The sequence below is a fragment of the Ursus maritimus genome, unplaced genomic scaffold (assembly GCF_017311325.1).
Source record: "Ursus maritimus isolate PB19 unplaced genomic scaffold, ASM1731132v1 scaffold_9, whole genome shotgun sequence".
Classification (NCBI taxonomy): Eukaryota; Metazoa; Chordata; class Mammalia; order Carnivora; family Ursidae; genus Ursus; species Ursus maritimus.
In genome coordinates, this window is record NW_024427107.1 from 40,250,388 (window position 1) to 40,271,340 (window position 20,953).

At 42.9% G+C, this 20,953-nt stretch overlaps 1 protein-coding gene and 1 pseudogene across 1 annotated transcript in view; one reads left to right on the plus strand and one right to left on the minus strand.

Annotated features, from left to right (window-relative positions):
- Positions 1-1,082: 1,082 nt before the first annotated feature.
- On the minus strand, positions 1,083-1,301 carry LOC121101705 (annotated as a pseudogene).
- Positions 1,302-6,172: 4,871 nt separating this feature from the next.
- Positions 6,173-20,953, plus strand: part of ESRP1 (epithelial splicing regulatory protein 1) — a 56,416-nt gene continuing 41,635 nt past the window's right edge. Inside the window, exons 1-4 of the mRNA XM_008689152.1 lie at positions 6,173-6,304; positions 6,817-6,945; positions 8,194-8,307; positions 11,509-11,623. Of these exons, the coding sequence (XP_008687374.1) occupies positions 6,173-6,304; positions 6,817-6,945; positions 8,194-8,307; positions 11,509-11,623 (490 nt within the window). The remainder of the gene's footprint in view (positions 6,305-6,816; positions 6,946-8,193; positions 8,308-11,508; positions 11,624-20,953) is intronic.

The window sequence follows — 20,953 nt, forward strand, 5'->3', positions numbered from 1 at the left end:
TCTGGATTTTGGGAGAGGCAGAGATGTGCTCCTGGGCAAAGGGCATGAGGCCAGGAATAAGGAGGGAGGAATTCCCTGGGCGGAATCATTTCCCTGTGCATCGAGTGAAGTACATCTGTGGTTCCTAAGGAGAAGGGGCACCTTGTCCCGATTCATGGAGCATTCCCCTATATGTAATTTTTCTGTGTATTTCCCTATGACATGACAGCCAGTAAAGTCTTGTTTAAACGTTTCAGCTTGCCTTGATGGTGTCTTTAGTCTAAGCTAACTAAGGTCAGAAGGTTAAGGCCTTTGTGGTTGTCTGAAGAGACCCCCTCCCCACCTGGAGATTGCTCTGGAATAGTAAACTTCCTAGTTCTCAGGTTTGTTTTCTTGAAGGAAGATACTTCTTTACACATTTCTTCTCCCCTGAAAACCTATGACATATACATTGTCATCATCCCCATATTTACAGGTGAAAAACTGAATCCTTGTGAAGCTAAGGGACACATTCAAGGCCATGAGGCAGCAAATGGCAGGGCCGATTAATAAACCCATACTTTTTCCATACAGACCATCCATAATAATTGCTATAATGAAGGTTCAGACCAGTAATTTGTTTAAATATGTGATGCACAAAGTAATCCACAGAAAATTATAATGTATTTAGTTATCTTGACCATCACTTCCCTTTACCTTCAGAGAGGTCGGATTTGTCCAGGGAGTGAATATAAAATGTGATCTCTTTGACAACTAATAATCTAAATCTAAAACAAATAACGAAGAAATATCATTGGCTTGTGGTAGCCTCAGATCACAGGGTTTTACATTGATTTGCTGTTTAAAAAACCGAGATATAATTCACGTTCACCCTTTTCGGGTGTACAATTCAGTGGCTTTTACTATATTCACCACCAACCATCACCACTCTAATTCAAGAACACTCGATTCACTTTTTTTTATTACTGAAGTTGATTCAACAAAAAAGTTCAAAATGAAAACGCACATGACCTGATTTTTATTTTGTAGTAAAACAGGTGCTATGTAGGGGGGACATGTGGAAGCAGTTGATTTCTTCTGGTGAACACACACATTGTTTATACTTATTCCAAAGCTTCTAATACAACATTATTTCCTTGTATTACCACCATTCCAATATTCTTGTTGCCCATGAGTCGCCATCTGCACACATTCACCAACACCAGGTTTATAAAGGGATCGAACCCCCATAGCGTTCCTTGGACACATCTGCCACCATTTAATCTCAATGATAATTTCTTGTCCATAAATTTTTTCAACTCAGGAGGGTGAGCTTTGCTCATAGTGTCTATTCAGATAGTTCAAAGATCCATACTTTGATTTGCTTTTGAAGGCTCTTTTTTTAAAAAAACATTTTTTAAAGATTTTATTTATTATTTATTTGTCAGAGAGAGCACAAGCAGGGGGAACAGCAGGCAGAGGGGGAAGCAGACTCCCCACTGAGCAGGGAGCCCGAAGTGGGGCTCGATCCCAGGACCCTGAGATCATGACCTGAGCCGGAGGCAGATGTGTAACCAACCGAGCCACCCAGGAGTCCCTTGAAGACACTTTTGTTACAGGTACAAGGGAATAGCTAGGTATGTGCAATTGAGCACTCCAAGAAAGATGTCGAGATCTCTAACAAAACTGGAGCCAGCAAATGTAGTGCTACTACTATAGTCTTTAAAAAGGGAACTTCATCACAAGTTATAAGAAAATGACATAGAGCAGTGCCTGGGTGCTCAGTTGGTTAGGCATCTGAATCTTGGTTTCGGCTGAGGTCATGATCTCACCGTGGTGAGATCAAGTCCTACTTTGGGCTCCACACCTGGAGCAAGGTTGGCTTCAGATCCTCTCTCCCTCTCCCTCTGCTTCTCCCCCTACCTGCACTCTCTCTCTAAAACAAACAAATATCTTAAAAAAAAAAAAAAAAAAAAAAAAAAAAAAAAGAACATCACATAGGGATACCACTGTGTCAATGGTCAGGCCATGGTAGAGACATTTGAATTCTGTCCAGTTCAAGAGCTGTTCTCTAAAAGTGATAAAAAGAAAAGGGTCCAAGGAGTGTAATGAAGATAATCAAACGTAGAAAAGACTCACAGTGAAAGCTTCAAGAGTTTACAGTAATTTAGTCTAGCAAAGTTATTTAAGAACAATCTTAAAGGATTTAAGAGGTTGTCAAACAAAAAATGTGACGACCTTTATTTCCTTCTTCTTTCACCAAGGAAAAGACAAAGAAAATGGATTCATTCTATAGGAAGAAGGATTAGGTTAGCATAGAAAGTCATTGTTAAACATCAAGTGGTGGTGGCAGCAAAATTTCTCTAAAAAAATTTTTAAAAGCTTTTAAAAGTTGTGAAGAATAGTATAAAAAACTCCTTCACTCAGATTCACCAATGTTAACATTTTGCCACACTTGCTTTATCATGTTCTCTCATATATATATATATATATATACACACATTTGGAATTGTTTGAGAGTAAAATTATATACATTATTCCCTTTACCCCTTAATAGGGGGTATTTCCTAACAGAAAGGATATTCTCCTACCAAACCACAGTAATATAAAAATCAGGAAATTAACACTGATACAATACTATTATTTAATCTACAGACCTTACTCAAAATTTTCCTATTATCTCAATAATGTCCATTATTTTTTAAAAAGATTTTATTTTATTTCATTTATTTATTTGAAAGAGAGAGAGAGAGAGCACGAGCGGGTGAGGGGCAGAGGGAGAAACAGACTCCCCACTGAGCAGGGAGCCCGATTAGGGGCTCCATTAGGGGCTCCATCCCGGGGATTTGGGATCATGACCTGAGTCGAAGGCAGACGCTTAACCCACTGAGCCACCCAGGCGCCCCTAAATAATGTCCATTAAAGGGGGAAAAAAAAAAATTCCCTGTCCGGATCCATGTTGCATTGTTGTCATGTCTCAAGAAGTCCTTTCATATATAACAGTTCTTCAGTTTTTGTCCTTCATAACCTTAATATTTTCATGAATACAGGCAAGATGTTGTGTAGCCTGTCGCACAACTGGGTCTCTGCTGCTAAATCCACAGACACACACACACACAAACGCACACCACAAAAACAGATTGTCATTTGTTTTGGGAGTTTTAAGTGTGGTCTTGAGTGAAGACCATAGGTAGAGTGAACTTACCCTTCAAGGTCCCTGCCAGCCACCTCCTGATTATTCTTAGTATGTTAGAATTATTCTAGATGGTGGGATAGACAATAAAACACTTTTGTATTCAGAACTGCAGTGCTGCATAGATTTTTTTTTCTCGGCATTCCTGCATTTTACAAGTGTTTATTTAACAAAAGTAGGTTTGTCCGTCGAAAAATTAACACCTACTCTTCTTAAACACTTGAGACTTAAATTACCTGTAGACTCCCATTTTCAGAATTTTCTCTTCTCAGTGATGAACTATGCCCTCGCTAGGAAGCAAGAGCTGCAAAAATGGGTGGGTGTTACTCATTAAAACCTTTCAACAAATATTTGTTGAGTGTCAAATTCAAATTTAAATTAAAAACATCAGAGCCCAGGGATCCGACTTCCTTAAACAGGAAGAGGACAGGTCTCTGAAAAGGAGCAGCTCTGAGATTCGATTCTAATATGGATAGCGCCGCGGAATCCCTGACGAGCGAGCCGATAATAAAGTTCTCGGTTTATTCAAACGCGCCGCACAAATGATTAATCCGAATACCAGAGGCCACAGAGGACCGGCGGGGCAGGACTTCCTGAGCGGCTGAGACCACTTTCTCCGCCTCTGTCGGCCGCCCGGCGTTGGCCCTCCTCGAGGTCGTCGCAGCGCTCGGGTCCGCCGGGCGTAGGCCACCACGCTTCGAGCCCCGCGTCCCCGCCAGGCGGCACCTCCCGAGCCCAGGCAGAGCCAAGCACCTGGGAACCGGGCACCGCGAACGCCCCGCGGGGAGGCGGCTCAGGGGAACCGGCTCCTCCGGGCGGCCTCGCCCACTGCAATGCAATCTGGGTGGTTTTTCCAGGTCCCTCCCTGCCTCGTTCCGCGCCCAGTCCCTGCCCCCGCGGCGGGGGAGCGCTGCACGGGGACCGGGGGTGGGGGGGCGAGGCGGCCGCTGCAAGCCAGCGGAGGACGGCTGGGGACCCCTGTCCCACCCTTCATCCTGAAGTCCAGGCCCGGAAAGCGCGCGCCGCTGGACCTCGAGCTGCGGACGAGGATGGTACCGAGCACCCTCGTGGTACCTTGAAGCTCTGCCTGGCCCCGGCAGAGCCCAGCCTCCGCCCGGTCTCCCGGGACGCGAGCTGCTACCTGCGCCACGGGGAGCAGTGCCTACGCCCGCACTGTCCTGCCAGGAAGCGCCGCGGCGCGGCCCTGGGCTCCTCCAACTCCACCCCCTCCCGCCACTCGAATCCTCCGCGGCTCCCCACTTTGCCCGCGCTTCCTGCAGGTGGGGGAAGCAAGAGCTTCAGCCTCCCCAGACACGCACCCTGACAGGTTCTCAGATTTGTACCCGGAGTGGGTTACGGCAGGGAGTGTATACTTGCCTGATTTCACACCATGAATGTAAAGGGTGTCTACCTGGGGCCCAACTAGTAATACTACAGACGGATTTCGGTTTCCCAGAGTAGATAAGTTTGAAATATAAAACTCGAGGACACGTCACCTCTGGCGCTTTTCTCTCACATGTCAAAAGGCCCCACCACATTACCTTCCGATCTGGTGGCTGGGTGGTAATGGAGGGCGCATAAGTCTCTGTGCAGAGCTAGCTTAGCTAGAAGAGGGAGACTGCTCGCAAGGTTGGCCAAATCGACACAGAAGTACAAAGGCAAAGGTATGAGCAGGGGGCATGGGGTCAGAGCGGGGAACTGAGGAAAAAATTTCTTTGGCCTGATTTAGGAAAACGTTAGTGTATACGTTTTGTTTAGAGCCCAGAGCAAACCAAAGGAAGTGGGCCCAGGCATGGAGAAGGTTCTAGTCTCCAACTAGCAGCCAGGACCGAACAAGACATAGCAATTAAGGGAGTAGTTGAGACAAGGAAGTGGGGTCCATTGTGCCTAAATTTCCTCGCGGGGGCCTCCTGCTGCGCAGCGTGCTGCGTCTGCGTCTTCGGGCGAAACCTGGTGGCGGAGTGTGATCCCCGGGCGTCTGGCTCTGTCTCCAGAAGGTGCGCAGCGTCCCGGGGTTAAGAGCAGCGTGTGCCCGGGCTACGGCCCGCAGAGGGGGAGGGCCCACGGGGTTTCGCCTACAGTTTGCACTTAAAGGTGTGTTGGGCTCGGGAGCGGTTTTTCCGGTGTTTGGCAACTGCCCCCGCCACCTCCCGGCTACCGTTGACCGGTACCTCCCTCCGCGGTTCGCCCTCTCGGGGCGCCGCGCCCTGAGCAGCTCCGCACCCAGGGCTTCACCTCTGGCCTCCTTTCGCTTCCCGGCTCCAGGCCTTTTCCCTTGACCCTTTTAAAAGAACCTCCGGCTTCGCTCCCCACAGTCGGCATTTTTCCATGCCCCCCATCCCTCCCCATTACCTTCAAGGAAGGGGTGACTCCCCCCCCCCAAGCGACTCCGGCACTCCCCTCCGCGCCTTTCACCCCTCACCCTTTTCCCGTCTGGCCTGGGCTACCCTTTAGGTGGCAACCGCCTCTTCCCCGCCCCTCATGTCTCCCCCTCCTTCTTTCTCGCCCTCTCCTCTCCATTCATCCAGCCATTGTCTCCCGCCCCCTCCTCCCCTTTCCCCAGGCGGCCTCCTCCCCCACCGCTGCCACGTCGTGGTTTGAAGGAGCCAATGGGCCGGCGCCGCCAGGTGTCTCTTACCTGCACCACGTGGGGGAGGGGGAAGGGGCGGGCAGGTAGAGCCACATCCCAAAACAGAAAAGCTTTCAGCCATTGCGCGCTCCACCCGGGGTGCAGCCCTGCTCCTGGCTTTTTGCATAGACGCACGGGCAATTGAATACAAAAAGGGCAGGCCTCCTGCGCCCTCCTTCCCACCCCCCTTCCTGCCCTGGGTGTGGAGCACCGGCCAGGTGTGGGCTTGGGTGGTTGGTTACCGCCTTTTGCACCAGCGGCGGCGAGGAGGAGGGGGGGTGGGCGCTCTTTCTTTTTCTCTTAGAAGAGGGTTTAGCACAGGTTTTCTCGTTCTCACTTCCACCCCACTTCACCGCCTCCCAACCCCCCTCTCCCCCTCCCCACCTATCGTCATGACGGCGTCTCCGGATTACTTGGTGGTGCTCTTTGGGATCACTGCTGGGGCCACCGGGGCCAAGCTGGGCTCGGATGAGAAAGAGCTGATCCTGCTGTTATGGAAAGTCGTGGATCTGGCCAACAAGAAGGTATTTCTCCAGGTTTCTGTCCAAATGATAGGAATGGGGCAAGAAGTTTGTTGTAGAAGTTTGGGGAGTCGGTAAACAAGTGTTCTTGTTTGGCTACTTCTGAGGCTGGACCCGAGGCCTACGGAATCCAGAGTAAAACCAAACGTGTTGGCCGACGGCTTTGGAACCGTTTCACTAATCCGAAATCTGGCTCAGGTGGGGAGGCCGGGCGCAGCCAAGCCAGGTTCTCTGCCCGTCGGGGGACGTCCCGCGGAGCCGGGGTGGGATCCTGGGGCCCGGGTTCCCACTTCCAGGGCCTTTCCGACCTGATCCGGGTGGGGGTGGGGCCGGAGGCTGGGCCGTGCCGACCTCTCTGCCACTGGAGCCGCTCGCGACAAGTGAGCTTTGATTCTGCGGCCAGACCCCACGAGAGGCGCCGGCCGCCCGGGCAGGGGGGCGAGGAAGGAGGGTGAATATGGAGGCTTCCAAATGAGGAAGGGGAAAACTGACCCCAGCTTCTTTCCCCTCTGGAGGTGGGACAGTTGCATGAAGTACTAGTTAGACCGGATCAGTTGGAGCTGACGGAGGATTGTAAAGAAGAAACTAAGATCGACGCGGAAAGTCTGTCCTCCGCGCCGCAGCTGGATCAAGCCCTCCGACAGGTGACAGCCCTGGGCCGCGCCGCCCACCCTTTTCCAAGCCGCGCAGGCATTTCCCCCCGCCCAAGGCAGCCATACCAGGTCCCACGCCCTCGCCGGCGGGTCCACGCGCATCCCGGGTCAGGGTGGCGAGACGCCCGGCCGCGTGGGTGGAAACCCGGTCTGGAAGCCCGGGTGGACTTTTTGGGAGGAGGTCGCTGCTCCTTCAAGCCTCCCAGCCCCTAGGCTCGTGGTCCTAAAGTCGCGAATTTTCGAGTCGTACCTGGGGCCTCGGAATCAGTCGGGTTTTACCAATTGAATGATGAGCAGGAGTTTGAACCCTAGCGCCCGAATCCCCAGGTCCAGACCCCAGCTGCGCCTGTTCTCGGCGGGGTCTGTGGCTCAGCCCTCGGACAGAGGGCGCTGTTGCTGTGGTGTACAGGAGAGGGTGGTCCCCGCGAGGCGTACTAGAGGTGGCCCCGTACTGAGGGTGCCTGCTTGGTTTCAGGCTTCTGGACTCCGAAAGACTCGGTTCTGGTTGCCTTGTTACTTCTTCAGTGGCCTTGGTCCTAGCGCAGGGGAGGGTTTGCAGGCCGGAACCTGTAGGGCTGCTCATAGGGTCACTGTGAAACTGGTGGAATCCCCTTAATGGAATTGAGGTGACCCAAAACCCGGCTACTTCGTGGTTCTGACGGGTACTGGATCAGGGATAGGGCGGGGCGCTACACACCTGTGCACAGGTGCGGGTCAGATCTCTCACGGCCCCTGCCCTAGCACACAAGTTGCGAATTAATAGTGGTAAGCTATCATTTTTGGGTTCTGTTCCAGGAAACGTGTTGCCAGACTTTCCAGAGGTCCTTATACCCATTAACCACATTTGTTTATCACAAACTGGCATCTTTCTTAATCTCGGAACATCCAAACATAAAACAAAGTAACACCAGGGAATGATGTAATCTGAAGGCAACCTGCTGATGAAACGAGACCTGACTTAAAAGTCTTGACTGTGGATTTATTGCAAAAATAGAAGAGGGCATGGAAGGAAGAATGTGTATGCTAAATTCTCCTGTCTGTGAAACGTGGGTTGATTGGAAAGCTTTCCTATCTAAAGGAATCTAGATAGTTTGTGGGAATGAAGCCTTTCTGATGTTGGCCCCAGCACTGGTGTCCCCTTACATGGCAGTGTGGTTTTCCTTGGTTATCAACACGTGGGGCCACTCTGCCAGAGTTTGGAAATCTTGCCTCAGTTGCATCCTTGTGTCTTGTTTTCAGTTTAACCAGTCAGTAAGCAATGAACTGAATATTGGGGTCGGAACCTCCTTCTGTCTCTGTACTGATGGGCAGCTTCATGTCAGGCAAATCCTGCATCCTGAGGCTTCCAAGAAGGTAAGAGTGCTGGCTTCTCAGAATGATTGGACCTTTGGGGGTGACTGGAGGTATGTGTGTGTGTGTTTTAATGGTTTATCCAAGTTTCTCCATTTTAAAAAGATGCATATTGGGAGTTACTGTTTCATGGCAGAATTTCAGTTTGAGAAGATGACAAAGGAATGGTGGTGATGGTTTCACAACAATGTGGAGGTACTTAATGGCACTGAACTGTACGCTTACATGTTAAAATGGTAAATACTGTGTTCTGTGTGTTTTACCACAAAAAATTCATGACCCTTCAGTAGAGCTTTTCGAGATGGCAGTGATTTTATAGATACTGTCTGGTGACTTCATAAAAGTTTCTCTTTTTGTTTCTGTTAAGTTTTTGAGATGTTGTGTCTTTTCCAAAGCATATTAGCTGACTTTTTGACTTTTAAATTAACAGCAAGTAGGCAGGAGAAAACATTTACTTTTAAGTTTTAAGGCATTGTAATAGTCCCATCTGTGTGGAAAGTGCTTTATCTTAGGAAGGAGCAAAGTAAAAGGTTGAATTAAACCTTTTTAATTGTAACTAATTTCATTTAAGAGCTGTGTACTGTGTAAAGACAGCCATATAACTAGTGAAACATTAATTATAGCATACTGCACTTTGACTTAAAGTAAATGTTCAAAACTGATTAAATATTGTGTCAAAACAGTAGGTTCAGCCTCCTCTTTTACTTTGCTGGTCTTTCTGATATGGAAAAGAATATGGAGTGAGAAAAATACAACCTTACTGTAGATACGTGATTTCTATCCCTGGGAAGAATACTGAGGAGCTGAGGGAAAATGGAGAGTGTAGAGGGCAGACCCAGTGTAGCCAATCATTGCTAATATAGTTGATCTTATCAACTTAATTAGTTTGAGCTGTAACTTTTTATTGTAGGCAAATACTGAACTTGAAAAGATGAAATATTTTTAAGGAAACTGGATGAGGCAAGTCTTGAAAGAAAGATTTAGACCGACAGTTGATGTCACAAGTGTAGTGGGCAGTCAGTGCAGGTTTTTCTTTTTACCTCCCTAGGGAAGAAATGGAAAGATACAAGTTAAATATACAATGACAGTTTCAAAAGTCTGAGAGAAATTCAAGTTCCCATATCTTAAGAGTTGAGAAAACCACTTCTTTTATAGCAATCTTAGTAATTACTCAGTTAAAAAAGGGGGGAGTGTTTTTCATTAATTAGATGCCCTTGATCCAGAAATAGATACGAGGGTATTTTTCTTCCCCTCAAACTCCTATGGAGAGGGATAAAACTTAATCCTATCCCTATTGCACTGAAGGAAAACAGCTGTTTTTATTTTAAATGGACTGCTTTAAATTCCGGAAAACCTCCAGAGAATAATTGAGACATTTTCCTGAGTCATTTCTATCAGGGTTTTGATAAACCTAAAACAGTTAGTTTAGTATCCTAAAACGAGAAACTAGTATCGTAAGGTAATTCTATTCATTAAAAAAGAGAAAATCGTAAAGCAAAATAATCTTGCCATTCAGAAAACTATATTAAATTGTTTTTCTCTAGTAAGAACATATTTGAAAATATTCTTCCAGGTGTTTGTAGAAAAGCCTATTTTTACGAGGAGCATTCATACTACACACTTCTTTTTTTTTTTTTTTAAGATTTTTTATTTATTTTATTTATTTGACAGAGAGAGACAGCCAGCGAGAGAGGGAACACAAGCAGGGGGAGTAGGAGAGGAAGAAGCAGGCTCCTAGTGGAGGAGCCTGATGTGGGGCTCGAACCCAGAACGCTGGGATCACGCCCTGAGCCGAAGGCAGTTGCTTAACCACTGAGCTACCCAGGCGCCCCCATACTACACACTTCTTATTCTACTTTATAATTTAGTGTAACATCTTTTAAGAATTAAATGTTCAGTATTTTAAGTGGATACAGCCATTTAAACTAACCTTTTATTGTTGAACATGGAAGTTATTCTCATTAACCAACAGCTTTAAACGAGGATTCTTGTAGGTAATCCTGAAGATTCACCATTTTCTTAGTAACTATTTTGAAAACTGACCATGGCACAATGATATCTATTTTATTTTTTTAAAAGATTTTATTTATTTATTTATTATAGTGATCCCTATACCCAATGCGGGGCTGGAACTCAACAACCTTGAGATCAAGAGTCACATGTTTTACTGACTGAGCCAGCCAGGTGCCCCAATATCTATTTTAAATATAGCAGGAGCAGGTCTACATCTAATAGAATCCAGTTAGGAAATCTGGATAGAAAGAGCTATCATTGGTTAAATGTTACAGGATGCAAACATTAAAAAGTCTTTATTCCTTGACTTTCTAATGTGTAAATGGGTAGAAATTCCCAGTGAGTGAAGAGAAACTATTTTGAGATTGTAAGACAAATCTAAATTCAATTTTTAAAAATTCATCTTTGAAAGTTATTCAACATGGGGTTTTCCCCCCCACTAGGGGAAACAAAAACATAATAGTATAATATTTGCCCAGACAGTTGAACTAGCTTAAGAACCACAAGAGTCGTGCTAGTGGAACAGCAGGTAACTATTTCTCCTTTGCTCTTGAGATTTGTGGTATCTTTTTCTTCTTTCTTTTTCTTTTCTTTTCTTTTCTTTTTTTTTTTCTTTTGAAGTCTAATTTGAGTTCTTGGGTATAGCCAGAATCTTGGTCAGGAAAACTAATGTGGGACTACAACTTGGCACAAAAATCATCCTTTTTAGGTAATCAGGAATTTACTATCTTACTCTATTTCAGTACAGAAAATATGTATTACATGAAACCAGTATTTAAAAGTACTATGTTTTGTAACTGAATCCTATGTCTAGGTAGACACTGTAAACATAGGCATCTTTATGAGAACTGAAAGGGCTAATATTGCTGCCTGAAAATACAGATGGTCTGAAATGATTATGGCTGAAAAGAGTGTAGTTTTATCAATCAGAAAATACATGATAGCCCAAATGTATTATAGCTTCAATGCATGATGGAACACAAATGTAATCTATTACCTTAAAATAAGGTATTTTTTCCATGACACTTGTATATAGGATGTAATACTGTACTAGAAAATAAAGTCAGTCTTTGATTAAAAAATTTAATTGTGGTGAAATATACTTCCATTCAATTCTTAGGTTTCTGATTAGTAGAGAAGCACTGAACTAAATTCATCTAGTTAACAGTGTCTACTTTTGTCCTTCCTCAGAATGTATTACTGCCTGAATGCTTCTATTCCTTTTTTGACCTACGAAAAGAATTCAAGAAGTGTTGCCCTGGTTCACCTGATATTGATAAACTGGATGTTGCAGCAATGACAGAGTGTATCCTTTTAAGTGATTTACCCAAGAATCATTTGAAAAGGTAGCTCCAGATAAAATGGCAATTCAAGAAAGTTTAAAATATTTTTTAAAAGATTTGTTTGAGAGAGAGAGCATGTGAGCATGAGAGTGGGGAGAGGGGGAGAGGGAGAGACTCTGCAAGCAGACTCCCTACTGAGCAGTGAGCCTACGCAAGGCTTGATCCCATGACCCAGGAGATCGTGAACTGAACCGAAAACAGGAGTTGGAGACATTTATTTAAACATTTATTTAGAAAGCATGAGTGGGGGTGGGGGCAGAGGAAGAGGGCAAGAGAGGATCTCAGGCAGACCCCTCACCAAATGCAGAGCCAGATGGAGGGCTCAGCTTCACTACCCTGAGATCATGACCTAAGCCAAGATCAAGAGTCAGTCTCAACCTCCTGAGCCACCCAGGCACCCCACCCCTAAAATATTTTTAACTTTGTTAGTATATGAATGAAATTGCCCTGTCCAAAATTTGTCTATTGTACTAGGAAGAACTAATAGTACAATTACAGGTATCTTTGAAAGTAGTTAGGATTTACTGAATTTGAATACTGATTAGGTTAGATGGATTTAGAGTTGGATTTTTATGAATTGAGCACATCTAAAATAGAACTCAAGGTCACATTATGGGAGTGTCTGGATTTTTTGGTTGATAAAGATTGTGAAGACTACCTTCTTTGATACTGATTCTAAGTCCGCTTGTTCTTCATTATCTTGGTTTTAGGACTTTGACATCTTCTGGATGGATAAGAATTTTTTTTTAAGTAGTGGGTATTTGCTCTTTACAAACATTTCTTTTTAAGATTTTATTTCACAGTGTGTGTATGTGTGAGACAGAGCGAGCGCGTGTGCTCAAGCGCACTTGAACAAGCAGTGGGGAGGGATAGAGGGAGAAGCCAACTCCTGTTGAGCAGGGAGCCTGATGTGGGTAGGACTTGATCCCAGGACCCTGAGATCATGACCTGAGCCAAAGGCAGATAACTGACTGAGCCACCCCGGTTCCCCTTCACAAACATTTCATTGGTACCCCTTTTAACCCTTCTTGGGTTTCTCAAATACATATGAGATTGTGGTGATTATAATAAGTCATCTTTTGAGATGATAAAATGATGTTGGGACTTTACCCCTAAGTTCTTTGATTACCAAGGTAGTATATTTGCTGCACTCTGTATTGTAAAAGTAAATTTTATAACCACAAATCTTGTAGTCATGACCGACCCATCATCTTTCATCCAGTAAGTCTTTAAAGTGCTAACTCATAAGTAGTCATATGCTAACATCAGATGTGAAATTGAGTAATAGAAGAGTTGGGCAACTCACCCAAAGCCGCTGAGAACCAACTTGAAGTCAAATTTAGTTACTTTCAGGAACTTGTGGGTTATAGATGTTTATTCTTAAACTTTCTCATTCTTTTCAAGAGCTAAAGCCTGATTCTTGTTTTATTACAAACTTTCATTTCCTGATTGGAAAATGTTTGCACGTTTTTTTCTAACCCCTTGTAAGCAGGTCAAACCCATTGCATCTGCCTTCTTTCTGGAAGTAGTTGGAAAGTTGCTTTAGCATCACTACTAGTGCTTGGAGGGGGTGCAGTAAGCTCATTTTGAGGGAATTCTTGTAAGAATTAAAAATTCTTACTAATTGTTTTGTTGGTTTGAATGTGGTATTAGTCCTTGAGGTCTACCATCACAAATACTATGAGACTCTGTGGCTTAAGCAACAGAAATATTATGTTTTCACAGATCTGGAGTCTGGGAAGTCTAAGGTAGACAAAATAGAGAACCAAAGAAATCTAGAAAAAAAATAGCTGGAGGGAAAATCTAATAAGTAATTTAAAAAAAAGACTGTTTGAGTAGAAAAAGCAGTATATTAAGAACTATCTTTGACTATTCAGTATCCTCTTTTGGCAAAGACAGTCTTCCCCTAGTGGTTATAGGTCATATGCTAGTAAAAATTTCCGTAGCTACAAGCAAGAGGTTCTTATATTTGGGTTTTCAGTTTTCTCAATGTGTTGATAGTTCAGGGAAAACTTATTAGATGTTCATCTGTTTTCTTTTCTCTCCTTTGTTTCTTCTTGAGACCTTCATGTATATACAATTTGGGGTTATTAGTGAACATTTTTATTTTTAGTGTGGTAATCTGGACTTTTTACTTGCTCTGTGCTTTATTATCTACACACCAGTATGTAGTCCTTTTTAAGTACTTATAGTACAGTATATAGTATTTTTTAAAATAAAAATGGAACTATCTGACATTTAAGTGAAGAGAGAGGATGGTTTGCCAATTATTTTTTGTCATTCATTATAATTCTAGCTCTAAAATGATTTGTTGGTGGTTCTTTTTTCAAGCGCCATGAAGATGAAAATCAGAAATACTTGACTATAGTAAACAAATGAATTTTGAATAAAGCTAACTTGGGCTCCATTTCAGGCACACGACACTTGAAATATGAAGGAGCTCATGGCCATTTAGTAATGCATTCATCGGAAAAACTAGGGTATTTTCTATTTCTTAAATATCTTAATTATATCCTGCTTTCTTTGGGCTTACATTGGAAGAGTCTTAGATTCATAGTTTTATTCCCAATTAGAAAATAGAATTTTAATCTTAACTGTTGTTAGTAATGTTTTATCTGCATATTTCTTTCCCATTTAATAGGTAAGAAATCTTAAGCTTTCCTGTCAGTGGTTTTTTTACATTGCAGCCGTGATCAATTGTTTTATGACTCTGTTGAGAGGAGACATTATTTCCTTGACTGGGCCACCAAAGTTCCCAGGTCAAAAGCAATCATACCAAATTTGACTATGCACTTGTCCTTATCTATGCAGAGGATTTCCACAATGTCTGGACTGAGGAGTTGTGTTCTTTCAGATCACTAAGTATTTCCCTTTTGAGTATGGAAATGACACTGAATTTGGAAATCTAAAGATGGTCATTACAGGTCCTTGATGGTTTTGCCAAGTAGATGGGGAGTCATTTGCTCCTGAGGGATTACCTGTCCAACCAGGTAAACCAGGGGAGGGAGAGGCGCTTGCCAACCCTTGGAAAGGAACAAGTAAGAGAATATGCAGCTTCCCTTTCCTGAGAAAGTTACTTGTCTTCTCCAAGACTCCCTTTTATCTCAGGTATTCCCAAACGAAAGCTTTGTAAACGACCAAGAGCTGTGTAAATGAAAAAGTAGGATTGCTTTGATAAAATAAAGGGTTTAGGAACTTCTTGAATGTAGTGCTGGTCCTTAATTTAGCACTTATTTTCCTCTTCTGTCTTTGTGTTGGTTCTGAGACCACTTCTGGTGTTAGTGGTGGGCCTCCCTGAGTTCTTCAAGGTGCAGTTTTGTTACCTGCCTTTTAAAGTATGCAGTCTCGGGAGAAGACCTCATTTAGCAGGTGAACTGTGGGTAACATTTTGTAAGCTTTTTATTTAATCAGATGAGGTGGTAAGAGTGTGAAAATAGGAATTGAGGCCTCTGATTTTGGTGGGGGGGGTAGTATCTTAGATTTTTTTGAGGAAATTAATACTAGTTTTCTCCTGTGAAAACGGTGTTTTGATTATGGGATTGTTTGACTTTTATCCATTTTAAGAGAAAAGCAACCCTATTTTTCCCCCATGGTGGATGGAATTACTTCCTGCTGGTTTCTTAACCTATGTTTTCTTACCTTTGTTATTTTCTTAGCTTTGTTATTTAATTTATTCTCATTAATCAAGACCTCTTCCATTGTGTATACTTTACCAAGCCTTTAATAAGAACTTTTTAATAAAATCTGGCCTTGTAAGGAGAGCAGGTAAAAGAAAACTTGTGAGTTAAGTGCTTACCATATATGCCACCAGCAGTCTCCTCACAACTGGTGGAGGAGTGTCATCCCCTTTTACAGCTGGGGAAACTGAGACTTAGAGGTTTTAGCTAGAAGTGCCAGCGTTTGAGCCAGAGTCATTCTGATGTAAAAATCGTGCTCCTTAACTAGGGGGTAATATTCTAGAATTTATAAAGCTCATTTGAGGGTGATGTTGGCTATTTAAATAGATGATGTCCCTTCTAGGTGTATGTTCTGTGTTTCCTGAACATATAGTGAACTGTTCAGCAAGAAAGAGGAGTTAATTTTGTAAAATTTCTATCCAGTTGCATCCATATGTGCTGTTAATTATCAGCAAATACCATTTCACAAGAGCAGTTTTCCACTGTAAGGATGGAAAAAAAAGATCAGTAAACTACCCTTGTCTGCCCATACAAGGGTTAGTAGGGGTGTGTGTGTGTTTGTGTCTGTCTATCTGTCTGTCTCACCACTTCTTGATGGGGTGAAGGATTTGTGTGTGTGCGTGCACTAACACAGTGACATTGGCCTATTTTTCCCATATAGTAAAGATGGAGATGGGCGCCTGGGTGGCTCAGCGGGTTGGTTAAGCGTCTGCCTCCTGGGATGGAGTCCTGCATCCGGCTCCTTTCTCCCTCTGCCTTTCTCTCTCTCTCTCATGAATAAATAAATAAAATCTTAAAAAAAAAAAAAAAAGATGGAGATAAAAGCCTTAACAGGAGAATGGTTAAGAACATGAGCTTTGGAGTCCGATTTGTTGGGGGCAAATTTCGTGTGCCCCTCAGCTTCAGCTTCCCCATCTTAAAATGGGCATGCCTATTGTAAGGAATAGTAAGATACTATATGCAACCACTTAGCCAGTGCCTGGCCTGCCACACACTTTCCCATGTTGACCATGACCCTTTGAACCTCCCTGGGTTGTTGGGGGTCTCAGATGAAGAAAAACAGCTTCCAAGGACTTAAAGAAAGGACTTGCTTACTGATTTAAGACCTTATTTAAACTGTTTTGCACTTAAAAAAATTGTTTTGACTTTGAGTGAGATTGGATATAGACCTTTTAAAACGTCAAGTACATGTTAGTACAGCTAATCTTCAAGGCTAATTTTGCTTCTGCATTTGTAAAATTGTATGTGTGGTTAATTCCGCACTTCCGAGCTTATTCTGATAAACTGAACTGGGCCTTCACAGTTGCATAAGCCTTCATTGCCCTGCGTAAAAAGGGGAGGGGAGTGCTGAATCCTCCTTGGTACCTTTCTGCGTATAAAAGGGATTTTAAATATCTTCAGGTGTACAGTTAAGCTAGGTTAGTAGTTGACCTTGTTAGCTGGAGGGGGGAAGAAATTATCTTTGGCATGACATCGGCATGGAATGAGCCAAATCCACAAATACTCTGGTTTGCGGTCTATAATAAGGACTAGAAATACTGTATATTCTTGGCCAGCACTCAGTTATGTTAATTTTGTGTGGTTTATTTTAATTATAAAATAATTTACTTTTAAAATGTGAGTTTGGGAGTTTCAAGATAATTTTTTGGTTTGTTTTAGAAGGACTTAGAAGATTTGTTTTCATAGTGTCTCCCTTTCCTAATTTGTTTATCTCACCTAACTGTCTTTTTCTAAAGTAAGAATGTTCATTCTTTTGTTGAATTAGCCCCATGTCTATCTTTCCTATCTCATTTCTTTGGTGGTGTAGTCGAGTTGTCAGTTCTGTGTTCTGTTACAATAATATCTCCCGAAGTACTATTTGCTAGGATGGGTCTTATTGTTTTCCCTCTTGGAAAGAGTAAGCCTTCTTGGAATAGAGTTAAAACTGTGGTTTTAGATTTTTTCCCCCCCAGCATTTTATTACTGGTATGAAAAAGTTTTTGTCGCCTTGACTCCTAGTTATATTTTATAGTGGCATTCTTGATTTGCCTCTTTCAGAGCTCACTTTAAAATACAGAAGATTATTTATAGAACCTTTTTTTTTAATTATGCAATTCATTTAAGGGTAATTTATCAATTCTTTCGCTTCTTTCTTTCTCCCCTAATTGTAGGAAATTCAGTTCTTCCTTGGGGTACTAATACAACTTTTCTCTCCCCATATTCTGTTGGCTGTTCCTTTGTTCATTAGCATAGGCATTTCATTGTAATATGTCTGGCCATTAAGCCATTGTGTTTTAAATAAAAGAGCAGAGTAGAAGGAGAGGACACAGACTTGTCTTCTGAGGGGTCTGTGGCAGGGAAAAATGGCTTGGGGTTAGAATTTTTAATTGGGATGCAGTTATAATGTAACTTAAACATTCCACAGTGTATTTGTTTTATATATGTGATTCTCCTAGTATAAGCTAAAAATTTAGTTTGAAAAAGATGTCACTTACAAGCTAATATTTATAACCAAATGTGTCTATTTTTAGGCAGCCAGAAAAGGTAACTTTTGAATGGATGAGCTAATAGTGGCGAGCTTTGTTTTTTATTTTGTTTTTTTTTTTTGAGATGGTGAGCTAATATTGATGAACTGTGTAAAATCTTACTCTCTGAATTTCACCTTCAGCTAATACAAATTTGGGTTGAATCCTGAAATCCGTTTCCCTGAAGGTAGCACTAAGGAAAACGTTCCTCCTATTCAAATAAAGGCAAAGTCTGGGCTTCTGTAAGCTTAGTATAAATGTTGCACTTTGCTCAGTTATAGCCTGAAATGTTAGTGTTGTTCCCACCGTGTCTGGCTTTACCCTTTCTCATTTCCTCATGGCATTTCTCATCGTAAAGCTGGCTAAGCCTGTTCGTGCTGTTGTGGCTGCCTGCAGGGCAGAATGAGTAAGTTGCATGATGAGCCATAAATCAGGAGGCACAGACTCATCATCCCTTCCCTCAAGATCAGACGTGCAGCAAGTCATTCAATATATAATTATAAATTGATAGGGGAAAGAATTGGTACTAAAACTTTTTTTTTTCTTTACCCTCCCTTTATTTGTGACTTATGTTAAATTCTGGTAAGGATTATGAATTGAACGAGCCTTCTGAAGAGAGGGTGTGTGTTGTGTGTGTGTGTGTAAATGTGTGTAAGTTTTGGTTTTGGTTTGGGCATGCAGGAGGTTGGGTGACTTTTAAAAGTTGTCAGGAGCTTAGAGCTGCTGATCCTTGGTGTGTGATGTCTTGAAGGGAAACCTGTTGGGACGTGTCATGTGGAACCAAGTTAGCCAAATGTCTAGAACATATTCCTACTTTAAAAGCAGAATTCAGTAAATAATTCTTCATCTACTAATCTACGTCTACCCAGACAGGATACTTTACATTTTCACTTTTGATCTTTTTCACTTGGCTTTTATATATACATTTAGAAATCATCTCATGACGGATTCACAAAACGAATTAAGCAAAGCTTCTTATCTTGGTGCAGGGAATTATGTACACATAGTCAAATCAGAGCTGTATTGTAATTCCGGCTCTCACCTACCAGCCTACCAGCCAGGAGACTGGGTGACTTACAAAACTTCTCTAAATTCTAGTCTCTTCATCCATTTGGTTTTACCATTACCTACCTGGTAGGGCTGTTGCAAAAATTGGAGGAAACAGATGGTGTTTGGCATGAAAATGGTGTTTAATGCCATCATTTAGGTTAATAGATTCTGAGAAATGATAGGTGCTGTGGTAGATGGATAGAGATCAGAGGAAGGTAGGGACCTGTGCTGAGGAAATCCATAGTACAGTTGAGAGAGTAATATTTTATAGGAATAGTAATATCTAATCAACTCTTAAATTGATGGTTGTAGCATCGAGCAGTTAGAGAAGGTATTGGTGCTGGGTAGGAGTTACCTATGGTCTCATTTGGTTAGAGGATTAGGAAGATAAGAAGGCTTCATAGAGGAATTACCTGAGCAAAGGTGAGAAGGCTTGATACCTCTTATTTATAGAGGAGAGAAAACAGTGGTTTGAATGGAATATACTCTCCTACTACTATTCCTCCAGAGCTCATTCCCCTCCAGTATTCTGTTTGGGGACAGAATATTGTGATGTGGTAAACATTCCTGTGACATGCTGGCTTTGGCTATTTTCCGGCAATCTCTATTCCTTTAGGCCAGACATCAGCAAACTTTTAGTAAAAGGCCAGGTAGTCAGTAGTTTAGATTTTTATAGACTACATATAGTCTCTGCTCATATTTGTCTTTTTTCAATCCTTTAAAAATGTAAAATCCATTCTTTTTCTGGGCTGCACAAAAACAGGCTAAGGATCAAGGGTTGACTTTTGTGGTTTTTTGGGTCATTTCTGAAGGTAGGGGGTACGTGTGTCTGTTGATAGTGGTTTTGAGATGGCACTGTACTGGATTCTTAGGTGGTGTTTCTTTGGCCAGTTTTCTTTCTTTTTTTTTTTTTTTTTTTTAAAGATTTTATTTATTTATTCGACAGAGATAGAGACAGCCAGCGAGAGAGGGAACACAAGCAGGGGGAGTGGGAGAGGAAGAAGCAGGCTCATAGTGGAGGAGCCTGACGTGGGGCTCGATCCCGTAACGCTGGGATCACGCCCTGAGCCGAAGGCAGACGCTTAACCGCTGTGCCACCCAGGCGCCCCAAGGCCAGTTTTCTTGAAAATCTGTTCAGTAATGGTCTCATATAAGCTTTTTCTGATGGTTCAGTAGGTGGTAAGGGGTGAAGTTGAAACAATTGGGAACTGTTACTCTATACTAGTGGCTTTTGTTTTTTGTTTTTTTAAAGATTTTATTTATTTGACAGAGAACACAAGCAGGGGGAGTGGGAGAGGGAGAAGCAGACTCCCCACTCGAGCAGGGAGCCTGATGCGGGGCTTGATCCCAGGACCCTGGGGATCATGACCTGAGCCAAAGGCAGACGCCTAACGACTGAGCCACACAGGCGCCCCCAGTATACTAGTGGTTCTCAACCTGGGTTGATTTTTGCTCATTCGGAGACATTGGGCTTTGCCCAGAGATACTTTTAGCCAGAACTGGGGGTGGATAGAGGCCAGCATGCTAGTAAAAATCCTGTAGTACACAGGACCCCTCCACACACCCCAACAAAGAATTATCTGGCCTATGTGCCAATAACGCCAAGGTTGAAAAACTGATTTATACAATGGGATTGGTCTCCATTTCTTGAATGGCTTTCTCTTGACTCTTATAGACCCTGGCAAGGCTAAAGGCAGTATTGGAATTGCAGCGTTCCAGACGACTGTTCAGTGGCAGAGTTTGTGTGATACACTATGGCTAATCATTGCTAATCCTTCTTAGTTCTGTAAGGATTCTTAAAAGCCCTCTCACCCCCACCCCTGCCTCCCCAGAAAAGTTAGGGCAGTTGTCTCCCCAAAGTAGTTTCATCATTTGGCTCTTGTTTTTCTGTCCCGTCGTCATATTCCTTGAAAACGGCACTCGATTAATACTTTACTGTGTACCTTCCGTGGATAATCGTTTGTTTTATTTTTTTATTTTTAAGACTTTTTTTTAAATCTTATTTTATTTATTATTTATTTATTTTATTTATTTGACAGAGAGAGTGAGAGCTACAAGCGCA